Below are 15172 nucleotides of genomic sequence, written 5' to 3' on the forward strand. Positions count from 1 at the left end.
ATGCGTCCGGTTTGTTATTTGGAATATACTAATTTTCTCTTTTAGAACGCAAAAATTATTTGCACATAAATGGGCAACGCAAACACAGCTAATTTGGTATAATCACATTTCTAACATTTGCTATCGCGATAACATTGTTTCTAGCGCCCAAAAATAATGCCTAGAAATGCATGTATGACCATTTAAAACATGCAAATAATAACTTCTATGACACAGGCATTCTACCAGGTTTACTAGTTGCATGTAAATGCCCCATATGATGTGAACAAAGATAAATAGAGATTACTTCATGGTTGGCGAGTGCGTACGATTTTTATGCACGAGTTGTGAAGGATCGAAAAACGAACGAGTGAGCATAGCGAACGAGTGAGTTTGCGATCCTTCGCAACGAGTGCATAAAAAAAATCGTACAAACGAGCCAACCATGAAGTAATTTGTTTATTAAATGTGTATAGAGATCAATTTGACAACGACACGCTTTTAATATACAAAAACACAGCGAGCAACAAAATCGAGACTTTATGCGTCAAAACATATTTATTACCGTTCAGTTTCTTTGTAATTTTGTTCAATAGAAGTTAGACATTCTTTCCGAAAGATTTGAGAATGTGCTGAATGTAAAAATATCTTGAATGAGAATTATGTTTTGAATCTCAATCCTATATTTCGACGCCATCTTGAAAAAAAATGTAAACAAATTGCCACCAAAATGACATACGACAATTTTTCACGTGTGAAGAATATCGTACATCCAATCAAAAGCCGTGTATGGCATTTTTACACACGTGAAAAACATCGTAGGTCCAATCAAATTGCATGAAATTAATTTACACAGTGAAATACGACTTTTTTTCATCATTGCTGTGCATAAATCTCTATACACATATAATAAACACATATAAATGTACCTGTATAGATAATATTTCAACTATCTTGATTCAGAAGCCTTGTATTTTTGAACTTGCCAGCTATTACACGGCCCTTTTATGGCTTCAATTAAAGCATCGGAATAATTTATTAATAAGGCTCACTTGGGTCGCATTCATGAATCTTTTTCAAAACGTCCAGCGTTTTGACAGATTATACACCCGTTTCACCTATTCTAAAACGCTATAGAGCGTATATTCTAAAATTTAGAACAGCGCTCGATAGCGTCACTGAGTTGCAACCTGAGCAACCCACAACGGGCTTCGACCACATGTGTGCAAGATGGCGGAACGTTCGGAGAAGTACGATCTATTAGACGATGACCAAAAAACGATTTTGCGTGGTTTCTTCGAGCGAGGGATGACAACGACACGCAAAGATGTGAAGGAACTAATAGAAGAAGCTGCAGTAAAAACAAATGTTAGCGTTGCGCGTGTGAGGGTAAGTTTTCTTTGTATTATATATATTGTATGTCTGATATTGTCATTGATTATTTATCATTATGTGCGCCAACAAAATACTAGGACGGTGGAGCCAAAGGCTAAATTTCAATAAATTTGCATTTATTACTACAAAACTATATTTATATAGACTTGTAACCGACGCGCTTTGCCAGTGCGTACGATGTTCGACCACCATTTCCATGGCATTATCATTCATTTTACTTAATCTCGTGCACTCTGACTCAGTAGTCAGTATAATTACTGATCGCTTTATTCAAATTTCAATGTCTGCTACGGTACGTACAGTATATAGATTTAACTCGGAAGTACTGTAGTGTAGTTCAGTAGTTGTAGCAAGGTTAACTTATTAGTATTACATATTTTGTGATCAGTTATGTAACTAATAAAGCTGCAATGTTCACAGCTCACACTGCATTTACTGATTTTAATAGTCTGCCAAAGCATTCACAAATTTAACCGAGTCAATGTCCAGCTATTTGCTGCCAAATGGATTTCCATGAGTAATATGTATCATCATCAATGATGTTTACTATCATGGTTGCTGCTGTCTCTATCTTATAACCAAATTAACCCTTTATCAGCAGTTTTTCTGGGTTTCTCCCCTTGACAAGTACAAATTGTTCCCTGGAAAGCTTGAAACAGGTTGCCGATACTGAAAAGTAAGACTACCGGTACTGATCTGACAGGTTTTGCTGGTACTCAATAGACTAGTCAATGCATGTGAAGTGTGAACACAGCTAACTACTTGCAATCCAGCCACAGCACAATTAATTAGTGATAAGGCCAGACAACTTTATTAAGTAATCCATTACAGCTCCCAGTAGGAAACTGCCTCTTAATAGATTTTACTCTTGCTAACACAACACAGTTTTATTGTCATCAAGGGGAGATTTACCCCTGGCAGAATTTCATGTTCCATCTAATTTTTAAAACCTACCTGTATAGCAGATTTGACTGTGAAAATAGTGAGATAATTAATTAATTATGAGACATTTAAACCAACCCAATTTTAACTTTAGAAATGGATTGGGAATGAGAGAAAAAGAAAGAAGTCGGGGCAGGCACTGGATGATACAAACCAACAAACAAAAAGGCACTGCAGAAGCAAGCCACAGACCACCGGGTACAACTTGTTTTGCTCATATACTGAATTCAGGTAAGAATACAATTAAAATCATGTGTTACAATATTAACCTTGGTTTCTGGGTTAAATATTTCACATTACCATCGGGGTGCCAGGTATTTGTGTTCAGGGTCCAGTTATCATTATACCATATGCAATAATTTCTCAGGAGGGGTTGTGTACTTGTACAATTGCTACCTTTCTAAAGTATTATGTACATTTCTCTTGGCAGATACATGCCAAGAGCTGAGCAATAACTCTGACAAATTAAAAATGGCTGTAACAACCTGGAACTCACTGACTGTCGAAGAACAAGAATGCTGGAAAAAAAAAGCAAAGGATGCTCAGTCTGCAAATCCCATAGACCTTTCCAACAAAGAGCGCCATACCAAGATCAAAAAGGCAAAGAAGCAATTAATTTCTCAGGTATGCAAAAACAGGTGTCAATAGCGTCATTCAGACAAGTGTATGACAGGCTTCTTGACCTCAAACCAGTAAAGATCTTTCTTCATTTCTGAAATCCTAAATTTTTATATCTCTTTATTACTGTAAGTCGTGTAATATAATGGCATTTATACAGTTTCAACCACCATTATTAAATAAAATTGTCTCTCTCTTCTTTTTTTGTTATTTCTTTCATTGTATCTTTTGTTCTTTCTTTTGTTCTTCCTTGTTTTCTTCCTTTAGTTCTTCTTTTTGTTCTTCCTTTCTTTCTTCTTGTCTCTTTCCTTGCTTGTTTGCTTGCTTCCTTCCTTCCTTCCCTCCTTCCTTCCTTCCTTCCTTCCTTCCTTCCTTCCTTCCTTCCTTCCTTCCTTCCTTCCTTCCTTCCTTCCTTCCTTCCTTCCTTCCTTCCTTCCTTCCTTCCTTCCTTCCTTCCTCCTTCCTTCCTTCCTCCTCCTTCCTTTCTTCCTTCCTTCCTTTCCTTCCTTCCTTCCTTCCTTCCTTCCTTCCTTCCTTCCTTCCTTCCTTCCTTCCATCCTTCCTTCCTTCCTTCCTTCCTTCCTTCCTTCCTTCCTCCCTTCCTTGTCACATTGCATTTGACTGTTGATTGTTATCAGCAAATAATACACAATATACTCTGCATTGTTTCAATATGAAGGAATTATAAGAAGACCCATTGCAGTATGCATATTAGATGCAAGTACAGTGACTATTTTAATGAATTGTGTCTACCTTCCTTTAGCCGCTTTTTGTCCTGACAGGACTAGTAACTAAACCATGATATGTCTACTTCTTTTAGCTTGCATATTTAGAAAGCCTGGGGTGCACAGCATCTGTGTTGCTTCTGGAGCCAGGGGAATCCCCCTTGCTTCAGCAGTATGGGACAAATGAAGGCCTACATTTCTTAGAAGAAAACCAAAATGTTGCATTGAAGTTTATGGAATACATGAGTAAGTAGTGGCACAAACTTTTAGAAGTAAATGTGTACAGCCAATAAGATAATACACAATCGTATAAATCATGACTTCCACCTGTAACAACACAACCAAGTTGCCTGGTATGTACAGTTTGATAATTTGATCTTATCTCCAGGTATATATATATATATATATATATGGAAATATGGAAATATGGAAATATAGAAAATATAGAAATACAGAAATACAGAAATACAGAAATACAGAAATACAGAAATATATATGGAATATGTTTTTTCTTACATAGATTCTCCACAATGTGTCAAATACACCATGCACGATGTTCGTGAATTGTTTCGTCGGAAGTACAGTAAGTTTCATACGTACGATGTACAGTACATGTAATTATTGTTTACTGTGTTTCATACAACATATTTTCGGATGTGGTAGCTCGTCGTATTACAATGTGATAACATTGTAATGTGAATAACAATGTGATAACATTGTAATGTGAATAACAATGTGATAACATTGTAATGTGAATAACAATGTGATAACATTGTAATGTGACAACATTCTAATCTCGGTGATATCACTTTTATCGCATTCAGGACAATGTCATAAATGTCCCTCCCTCGCTTCGCTCACTCGTGACATTTTGTGATATTGTTCCTCATGCGATAAAAGTGATATCACCTCACTCCTCATATGATAACCTCTACATAATTATATATACATTTATAATATAACATTTATAGTACGCGCGTGCTGATTGGTCGAGAAGCGTGTTTCTATAACTGTATAGAAACACGGGAATTTTCCCGCCGAACTGGTCAAGCGAAGTAATGTAATGAGAATTTGTAATTGAATCGAATTATAATATTTGTACAAAATCTTTTTATTGAGTTATATTATAAAAGAAATAGAAAACATTTTTTCCTGTGTTTCTATACAGTTATAGAAACACTTGTGGGAGTTTGGGAGAACGAGAAATAATCAGTGGGAAAACGAGCCCGTAGGGCGAGTTTTTCCACGTTATTTCGAGAGTTTTTCCACGTTATTTGGGAGAACGAGAAATAATCAGTGGGAAAACGAGCCCGTAGGGCGAGTTTTTCCACGTTATTTCGAGTTCTCCCAAACTCCCACGCGTGTTTCTATAACTGTATAGAAACACGGAAAATGTTTTCTATTTCTTAAATATATAATGCCAAGTATTTTATTGGAACGGTTATTTACTTGGTCAAAATAATTTACATCAAACGTAAGGAGGGTCTGCGTATGTGTAGTGTTTATCGTATGTGTAGTGTATTTAAGCTGCTCAGGTGCTATGAGTTATTTACAAATGATTGTAAATAACTCATAGCACCTGAGGAGCTTAAATAAAAAAGCGAAAACGTTTGTGCAAAATGAGTATATAGTATGTATTGATACCCTTCACTTTTAATCTTCTTCGTGCCATATATATACTTATATATATATGCTTTACTTTTTTTCGTAGGTGAAGCATGTGGAAAGCCCATACAGAAAGTGCCGTATTCCAAAGGTGGTTTCGTCGTTTCAGGATTACCTGATGAAATTGAGTTTAGAAACCCGAGCACTTATGGGCAAAAACAAATCCAGAAAATCATGAACAAGGCTGATGACATCGCCTTTTGTTTACAAAATCCTGCTGTCAAAGTGCCATCACAAGTCACTGTCGCCGAACTTGCAGTACACAAGCAAATTTTGGTAAAATTAGTCACCGAAGAAACCGCTACAGCCAGCCTATCGAACCAACACCAAATCTTAGAGGAGGATTTGGAAGTATGCGAATTCGACCTCACCGCTAGTGAGTTCAATATTCTCACTACACAATTGCGGGATTACTTCCATGAAGATGCAATCACCGCACTAGAAAGTAATTTTGAGGCAGGCAGGGGTCATCAAGGGTATATATTACCCGTGTATACAACCACCAGTGATGCATACTGGTTGTTTTACCATCCCGGAACCGCCGATGAGATTGAGAATCTACAACCAGAAGATCCAATTAGCGGTTACTGGCTTGACAAGACCGAACAGGAACTACACTACAAGTTACTGGTTGAGCCCCAAGAAGCATCAATTGTGGCATTGAATTTGATCAACGACAATCTTAGCGAACTTGGGTCTCTTAGAGTTAGAAAACACCTTGATACAGAGGATGAATTGAGGCTCATTGCGGTGTCCGCTGATTTTGACTACTCTGTAAAGGAGTGTTTGAGAAAACATGGCTTTGATAAGTAATTTTTTAAACCTTCGTAAGACCTGTTTCAAACGGCGAGTTTACCATGTGCCTAACCCATCCAACCCAAACAATCGACTTGAGTCTATATGTTAAGCTCGACTACTTTGTTATTTTCGACGTTTGAATCACCAAGCCAACTTGGTCGAGCTCAATATGAATTGAATTCGGCACATGAAAACTCGCCGTTTTGAAACAGGCCTAAATTGTTCTGCCTAGAACTATTGCAAGTTGTAATTACACACCTACATAGGTACGTGAGTCATAATATCTATACTGTTGCAAATGTTGCGTTGTCATTGGCTACGTTACTCGCTGTCTATTCATCGATAGATAGTTGCAAAACGAACATTTAATGGTCCATCTTTCATGGGGTTTTTTCATGGGGTTTTTTGTTATTCAGACCACGCCCATTGCACTGTATGCTGGGTGGGGGTCCAAGCATGTGTAGAAAAAATGGTATCAGCAATGTCACATTTTTGCAATTTTAAACGTTGCTAACCGACTGATTTCAAAGATATGGTTAGAAGAGTCCTTGCTACGTGTCGAAGCGCTGCATAGAATACGGTTTCTGTGACTAGTGATTATTAAAGAATTAAATGGAAATAGATGAAAATTTGTAGAATGTTGTGGGTAAATGTGTCAAAATGATATAGGGAATTCGGTAATGTGCTTACTCGAGTGATGGGAAATCTGACAAGACTGAGGGGCTGTTAATATATGGGGAAGGCTGGCCCGCTTAAGAGGATTGGCCTTTCAGCTGGCGGTTGGCTTTCAGCTCGTGTTTATATGAGATGGCTTGGCCCTGTTAGGGGGGCTGGCTAAGGAGGAGGGATCTCTTCTTCAAGGGCCAGCTCTCCAGTGAGGGCTGGCCTTCTTCCATATAAACACCCCATGAATAACATAGGAACGAATAAGCAGGGCCGTTGCGATAGTGGTGTGTGTGTGTGTGCCCCAGCAAGGAAGCAAGCAAGCAAGGAAAGAGACAAGAAGAAAGAAAGAAAGAAAGGAAGAACGAAAAGAAGAACTAAAGGAAGAAAACAAGGAAGAACAAAAGATACAGTGAAAGAAATAACAAAAGAGAGAGACAATTTTAAATAATGATGGTCACTTTCAAAATTCAAAGTTCATCTTAATTTAGATATTTAGATAATCGCACTTTTCATCTGGGGTGCTTTTCACGCTCGCCCTCTTAGGTGATTAGGTCTATACCTGATACGAGCGACACGAACCCCAAAATTCAAAGTTCATCTTAATTTTATTCAAATGCTCTGAAATTTTGTATTTACACTAGTTTCCGTGATACAAAACGTTGTGCAAAGTTTCGTTAAGATAGTCGCACTTTTCATCTGGGGTGCTTTTCACGCTCGCCCTCTTAGGTGATTAGGTCTATACCTGATACGAGCGACACGAACCCCAAAATTCAAAGTTCATCTTAATTTTATTCAAATGCTCTGAAATTTTGTATTTACACTAGTTTCCGTGATACAAAACGTTGTGCAAAGTTTCGTTAAGATAGTCGCACTTTTCATCTGGGGTGCTTTTCACGCTCGCCCTCTTAGGTGATTAGGTCTATACCTGATACGAGCGACACGAACCCCAAAATTCAAACAGGGTTGGTAAGTTACTGAAAAAAATAAGCCAAACATTGTATTGGCGGCCCTTTGATTCCTTTGTTTTAAACAAAGAAAACAAATGTTATGTTAATATATTTGGCTTATTTATTCATAAAATCTACCCACCCTGAATTCAAAGTTCATCTTAATTTTATTCAAATGCTCTGAAATTTTGTATTTACACTAGTTTTGGAATTTCTTACTACTGTAGTGTACTGTAATTTCTCAAGTTATTATGGGAACGACATCGTGTTATTCCGTTTTATTTGGAAATTTTTTATTGTTGCGCACATTTTCGCGTTCGTTTTCGACATTAAATTTTGGTAATAAAAAAATCGAACGCACGTGCCAAATCTTTGATTATTTCTAGTTTACTTTTATTATTAAGTTGCGGGTTGCTTATGGATTACTCATAACGCACTTGTCAACATATATTCTGATTACTATACTGGCAATAAATGTTGCAGGACCTCTTTAAATTTTAGAACATTTCAAAGCTCGAATCAAATGGTTTCTGAACATAATGTCACTATTGCATAAGCGACACCGTTGCGACACCATGCCAGAAACGTTTAGCAGAATATTTTTAACCAGGGCTTCCAGTCCCCCGGAAGGAGTTCCGTATTAACTGCTCAATGGCAGGGGTATCATGGGGTGCCACCCACTCATTGTCGCTGGATTGAGGTAAACTAACACATTTGTACATTTTCTAGGCATAAATCGCTACATATAGAATACCACTATTATTACAGTTTGTTCTAGTTCATGTTGTGGAATGTTCATCAAACATTACCACCATCACAATCACTTTGATAATGAGCTGCAGTATCGTCGTCATCTTCACCATCTAACAAATCAACAAGATCTTCTATAACCTGCTCTTCTATAACTGCGATTTCATCATCTTCAATAGTCTCCTGGAACAAGGACGTCGACAGATGAGAAGATGTTGTAGCAGTAATCCCAGAAATTGTGTCAAGAATAGGTGCATCTAAATGATTACGAAATGTGGTTCCTAAGGAAAGCAAAATATTGTTTGTCTCGCAAATTTCACTTTTCACCACAGTACAAATCCCATTTGAAAGTCTGCAGTCGTTCTGCGAGTGAAGTTGATAACTCTCTTCCAGACAATCTCTTCTTTTCAAATAATGGTCAAATAGCATTTCCATTTCCTTCAACAAGAGTTGCTGCTCCTCTTTGCATCGATCTAAGAAATTTTGTAGGTCAATTGCAGACCTTTTCACAGAAAAAGGGACACTCTCAACAGTACTCTCGTCGCAATATGTTCTGTAAAGACTAGACTCAGGATCCTTAGCTTCGTCAAAGTTCAACTCTTTGGGCAATCCATCAACCAATTCCTGCAAAGCAGCTAAGGAGGCATTATACTTGGTGACCGTACTCTTGATCGCATTTGTTTTTCTGTTTATTTGCTTCGATAATTTCGTTGCTATTGCTTGACCATCTGGTAGTAAAACCAAAAGCATTAATATAGTTATAGAGTATTAATTGACAAACTGCTAAAGTTACCATGCAATTTGTATTTCGCTTCTCAAATACATTATTATACTGACAGTAATTCATAAAGCAAAGACGAAAGAAATTCACATCGTTAGTAATGCTGAATTCTTATTTTCATTGCAATTTATTCCTGGAACACTAGCGAAATTCAAGTTGGAATTTCTCGCCAAATATTGGTTCGTTTTGGAAGCTACAGTATAATACTTCTACCTTGTACTATCTATAAATTTAGTCCTCAGCAGAAGTGGACTAAATTTAGAGAAGTCCTATACGATGCATGTACATGTCGTACTTTCCGCTTCTGGTACCACATGTAGCAACTGTAACAGCACACCAGACACGGTTATCTTGGTAGACCGCTTTAGCCTTTACCTGAATATTTTCTTTTAAGAGAAATAAGAAACATCCTCTCCACTGCCATATTATACGTCTGCTCCACAATTGTATCCCGTCTTTGATTTTCCAAACCAAGAGCTGCCGCATTAAAATGTGCTTCACCTGGTTTCCACCTCTTCGGCAGCTTGTTACACTTCTCAATACTTTTCAGTGTCTTCATGACCCTAGATGGTTAGGTCATTGCAAAATAAAAGGATCAAAAAAGAAATTATGTAGGTTAGAATGAATCTTAATTTCTCTCACTCTTTTGTTTTTTTAACCACTTCAACCAGTTGGTCATGTGCGCCTTCCTCAATAGATGCAACATTCAATCTGTAATTAAAGAACATACGAAAACGTTGAAAAACCTGTGTAATAATAAAGTACAATCATGACAACATGTACGTACGTACAAGTTCCTTTATCGAAAAGGGAACGCACCTCAGCTGATTCAAATGAATTAGATTCTGAACGTACTTCTGCTGCCACGTCAAAGTGAATTTGGTTTTGGCTATAGGTATTGAAATACAGCATACAGAAGAATTGTTAGTAAACTAGAAACAACAATGTACTGTACGTGTAAGACACAAGTCATCAGCAACAAACCTCTCGTTAAAATCAGATTTTCCTCATCTTTCATCCACTTCTTAATTACTTCTCCATCATATGGAACTACGATTGAAACTTAATTGTTACAATTATTTTTGCGGATGTGTCATATGTACAGTATATACACCTTGTACCAAACAAATCAAATTTTTAGCTACTACACCGGATAACGCAGAGAACAGTTCTTCCAATTGCAACAATGCGTTTTGAAGAAGTACTGGACATTTCTTTAGCTTGTTCGCAAGTTGAAATCCTATTAGAGAGGTTAATAGTTTAAGCATAACGTATACTGTACATAATAAGCATAATGTAATATATAAACAGCAGATACTGCAGTACCACATGTACGAAGCTGGCGTGAGGAATAATGCAGCAAAGCATCGGTCAACATATCTGTACGTCGCCCGGGGCTCATTTCCTTGGTCATTGAAGAGAAACCTCTTAAATATGACCACAACCTTTCGATTCCTTCACCATCAGTTAAACCATAGCCTTGTAGTCGCCTTGGGCTGAACTGTATCTAGCATGGGTATGGAGTTTGTCAGAAAGAATAAATATTGTATACCAAACTAATTAGAAGTCTGAATTCATAGCATTATCATAATAAAACCATTCAGTATTTTACAGGGGATATCAGACATAGAAGCTTTATTTTTCTCAAAGTAATTACATGGTTCATAATAATGGAATGTCTATACATTACCTGGCAAGATGACTTGTGTCCATAGCAGTGGAAAATTGGTATGGCTAAATCAACTTTGTCAAGAATGTCTTCCCTCTCATTTTTCTACAACACAGTACAGCGTGCATTAGCTATTACCATATACCTGGTGTTAAACTAGTGATGTGGCTGGAGAAATCAATTTTTTACTGTTAACAGTACAGTACCTTCAAATGGGCTTCCAATGTACATGCAATATCATATGTAATCTTTACATCAACACTTGTCCCATCATAATTGTCTAATAGACGCTGTAGTTCGTACACGGAATAAGCTATCCTATAAAGAATAAAAATAGTTTTTTTACAATAGTTTTTTATTTTTAAGACATTTGTCCTGCGTGATTCATGGTTAAAGTGTTGTACCACGATCAGTATATGAAAATGACATATGGGAAGACAAGTTGGAGAAAATAAATGAATATACTGCAGTACACTATTGGTTTTTTGTAAAGTGTTGTTCTGACAGCCATTCATTATCAGTGCAAACTTACTCAAATACCAACTTAATCATATACCTTTCTCCATGTTTAATGTTGAGGAAGCCTTTTGGGAAATCGTGTCTGCAAACACGTCCAAAAACACCCTTTTCATCATAGAGTTTGTTTCTCCCTTTTGACCTGAGCATGTCAGTTACTTCTCCAGCTTTAAATTCATTGCATTCCTGATAAGGTTTATACAGTTTACAATTAACCTGTCCAATAATTAATACACACATCTGTGCATATTATATGCCCCATGTATTGTGTAAAAGCTTGGAGTGACCTACAGTATAGTATAGAAATTTATAAGAGTGATGTAATAGCACCTGAAGAGCTTTATATAGCGAAAATGTTCGTGCAATAAATGTTACAAAATATACAGAGTATCCTTCTATTATTTACATGAGCTTCAACTTGTCAAATGAATCGTTCTTTATAACTATTACTTGCGTATTATTATTATTATATATATTATGTATATACATCAGACCTGAAGAGCTTTCACAAGCGAAAACGTTTGTCTGTAAATAAAAATGTTTTATACCTACAAGTGGTTACAATTCCTCCTGTTGTCAAACTTTTTATATATTATATATATATATATATATATATATATATATATATATATATATATATATATATATATATATGTATATATATTAATTATATTATCATAGCATAGACTGTATACCCTTGTACTCACAACATTTGATTCTTTGGCATTTGCTGTGTAACTTTGAACAAAATTGTCAACATCATTTTGATCAGCAAACATGGTTGTTTTGTGTCTGGATGGGTAAATATCAGTGCCTGCAGATTTCTTCCGCACAAGCCCAAAACAGCCATCCATACACTCCACAATGCTTCCTGATTTACCATCCTAAAAAAGATATCACAACATCTACATGCATATTAAGGAAATTAATATGGCTTAGATAGTACATGCAAGTACAGTTCAAGAGAAAAAATAGGCCCATGATAGTATACAATGGGCATTTGAGGATGAAGTTGCACATGCACATATTAGGTGAAACACAGTAATAATGTAAACCGAAACTTACCTTAGGACAAAGAGGGCAGATACTTCTAGAAATTTCTGGGGTTTTTTGCCAATATGGTGAACCATCTCTCATCATATACTGGTGATATCTACACAAATACAGTGACAGTATGACTTAGTATGAAAATGTTTAAGGAATATATACATGCATTCTGTAGTTATATTATTCTATTAGGGTATTACCCAATCTAACAGTACACAAAATGCAGTTACCAGTACCTAAATTCATCAAAGGAATCGCTGTTGAGACCAGAGTAAACATTTTTCACCTACAGTATTGAATACAGAAAATATGAGATGAATTTCCCTTTCATGTATCCTATCTGCAGTGGTAAGTTTAGTCATTGTGGTATATCATCACAGTAATGACAACTGTATAAGTTGTCATCACTGTTGTCACAGGAACATCAAACACAAATTGACAATTGTAATCTTACAGTCCATAGTAAGTAGTAAGAACATTTATAGTAAATTAACAAAATTTACCCATTTTGGGAAAAGAGTTGATTTATTGAGGACAGTCAACATGTCACAGAACTTTTGCAGAGAAACTTGACATTCCAAAACAAGTGCTTCTGCCAACTCCATCAGCTTTATGTGATAAGCTACAATAGGGCGTTTTGCAGAGTTAGGCCATAAATGCATCTTCCATAGGGTCACGACATCACTTTCACATTCACAAAAAAGGATTTGCTTCTGATGCTGTCGCCCTGGGTAAAATTAACATACAGAATTGCTCACTTGAGAATCATTCTGTAACTGATAAAGTAGGTCAGCTCACTAGCTGTTGATGTATGCAAACTTGGCAAAAATGCCAAATGGTTTGAATTTAAGTATTGTCCTTCATTCCCCACATGGTCTTTCATATTCAAATTATTTCACAAGTTTCCATATGTCAATAGGCTGGCTGAAAGTGTACCATGTCATTGTCAATATCATACACTCTATGTACATAAATCTATGACACTCAGAGTTTCTCTGTTGGTGAATCAAATATGTAAGGCATTATTATACCTGGTCCAACTGTAGATCTACTGTACAGTATGCTTTTGGGCATCTTAATGTATATCTTTAGTGGCCTAGGGTTGATATTTTACTATTTACTAAAATATCAATAGACATGTTATATTACCATTTTGGTACTTGGTGGCTTACCGTGTTGATCAATGCATGCAACAATTCTGGCACAAGATGTAGGACAATTCCTTTGATGCCATAAGCTCAATGGTTTCTGGTCAACAAAGAATGGTAGAAAACAGCCATCCTACAGATTGAAAGATACAAATTATTATTAAAACCTCAGTGATCATACACATCTGTTCAGAATACCTAGCAGAAGCTATTATGCAAGCTATCTACCTACAAAATTACCAACAAGGTAATTACACTTTCTATCTACAAGTTAATTTATCTGAGCATGGCATCCCACCACTAACTTGCTTTGTAAATTTTTAGGTAATGGTAACCACTCCACCAAAGCAAAAACAGTGTGTGGTGTGGAATGACACAATTTAACAAAACACACAAAATCCAGATCAGCCATTAAAAAATTGAAGTGACATTACTGCTACCATGTTGGTGGACAACATCAAAATTTCAATGGTTAGACAGTAAAATAATGAAATGCATATTGATTCATGCAAGCAAGCAAGCAATTGAATGGAACTAGAAGGAGACTTTGGGAGACTCTGACTCAGCTTGCAATTTGCAAACGTATTAATAAATTCATGTACCTTAAATATTTCTAAAACATGGAAGTGATTCCTTGTGTTGTGACTGTTAATTGCACAGTTTCTGCAATAATAAATATCGTGACCACAGTCGAGGCAACGAGTTTCGGCGAATGCTGTGCAATCACAGCACTGTACATCGTTGGCTGTGAAAGCATTTCGTTCGTAGCGAGATTTAACAAGCTTCTCCCTGACTTCTTCCCATTGTCTGTATTGCCGTAATCGTCTTGACTGATGTTGTGATAAGTCAGAAGTACTACGGTCACCAAGAATATCGCCATTATCATCACGATCATCGCCATGATCATCATGATCGGTATCCATCGAGAGCGAGGGCAAATTGCTGGTAGATATCTCATCACCATGAGCACTTGAAACATTGTCTGATGATGTTTTCAGAAAGATGCTACCGGCACGTTTGCTTCCACTTGTGGAAACTGAAAGCACGCGCAGTTTAACGGGTTTAAAACGTTTTGGTTTATTCACACTACCACTTCGAGTTCGCTTGGGCGCCATGTTGATGTTGTCTTCGCGGGCAAATGCCCGTTGTGGGTTGCTCAGGTTGCAACTCAGTGACGCTATCGAGCGCTGTTCTAAATTTTAGAATATACGCTCTATAGCGTTTTAGAATAGGTGAAACGGGTGGATTATAACATGAAGGTCAACGTTCGGCATGATAATCCCTGCATAATGTTTCTTCATAAGGGGGTGGCCATCGAAAAGCGTAAATAAGGTAATCAAGCCCCTTCAAGTATGTCAGCTCGTAACTTTTGATATTTTACAGTCCATGCAGACAATTAGTTTCCCCTTTCAATAGATTCTATCCAGATCTGCCAACCAACCAGAGGGATAAGGGAGCACTGGGCCTGGTGCCCCACCATTCAGTTTCGAAATCAAATCAAGATAAAGATATGCTGTCAAGAAAGG

The 15172-nt window shown here is 36.9% G+C and overlaps 2 protein-coding genes across 2 annotated transcripts; one reads left to right on the forward strand and one right to left on the reverse strand.

Annotated features, from left to right (window-relative positions):
* The first annotated feature begins 2538 nt into the window (after positions 1-2538).
* On the forward strand, positions 2539-7068 carry LOC114540600. Its single transcript, XM_028560723.1, has 5 exons — positions 2539-2547; positions 2747-2940; positions 3755-3905; positions 4180-4242; positions 5371-7068. Exons 2-5 carry the CDS (start codon positions 2788-2790, stop codon positions 6135-6137), a joined length of 1134 nt encoding a protein of 377 aa, XP_028416524.1. The 5' UTR covers positions 2539-2547; positions 2747-2787; the 3' UTR covers positions 6138-7068.
* Positions 7069-8237: 1169 nt separating this feature from the next.
* Positions 8238-14882, reverse strand: LOC114540599. The gene is made up of 16 exons (XM_028560721.1): positions 14249-14882; positions 13671-13779; positions 13002-13225; positions 12735-12784; positions 12517-12604; positions 12159-12335; positions 11492-11637; positions 11142-11253; positions 10957-11040; positions 10593-10773; positions 10417-10506; positions 10251-10316; positions 10086-10155; positions 9909-9977; positions 9642-9829; positions 8238-9213 (listed from the first exon to the last, which is right to left on the reverse strand). Exons 1-16 carry the CDS (start codon positions 14759-14761, stop codon positions 8534-8536), a joined length of 2847 nt encoding a protein of 948 aa, XP_028416522.1. The 5' UTR covers positions 14762-14882; the 3' UTR covers positions 8238-8533.
* Between the last annotated feature and the right edge of the window lie 290 nt (positions 14883-15172).

Source organism: Dendronephthya gigantea, unplaced genomic scaffold (genome assembly GCF_004324835.1).
Source record: "Dendronephthya gigantea isolate DGI-Jeju-01 unplaced genomic scaffold, DenGig_1.0 000242F, whole genome shotgun sequence".
Classification (NCBI taxonomy): domain Eukaryota; kingdom Metazoa; phylum Cnidaria; class Anthozoa; order Malacalcyonacea; family Nephtheidae; genus Dendronephthya; species Dendronephthya gigantea.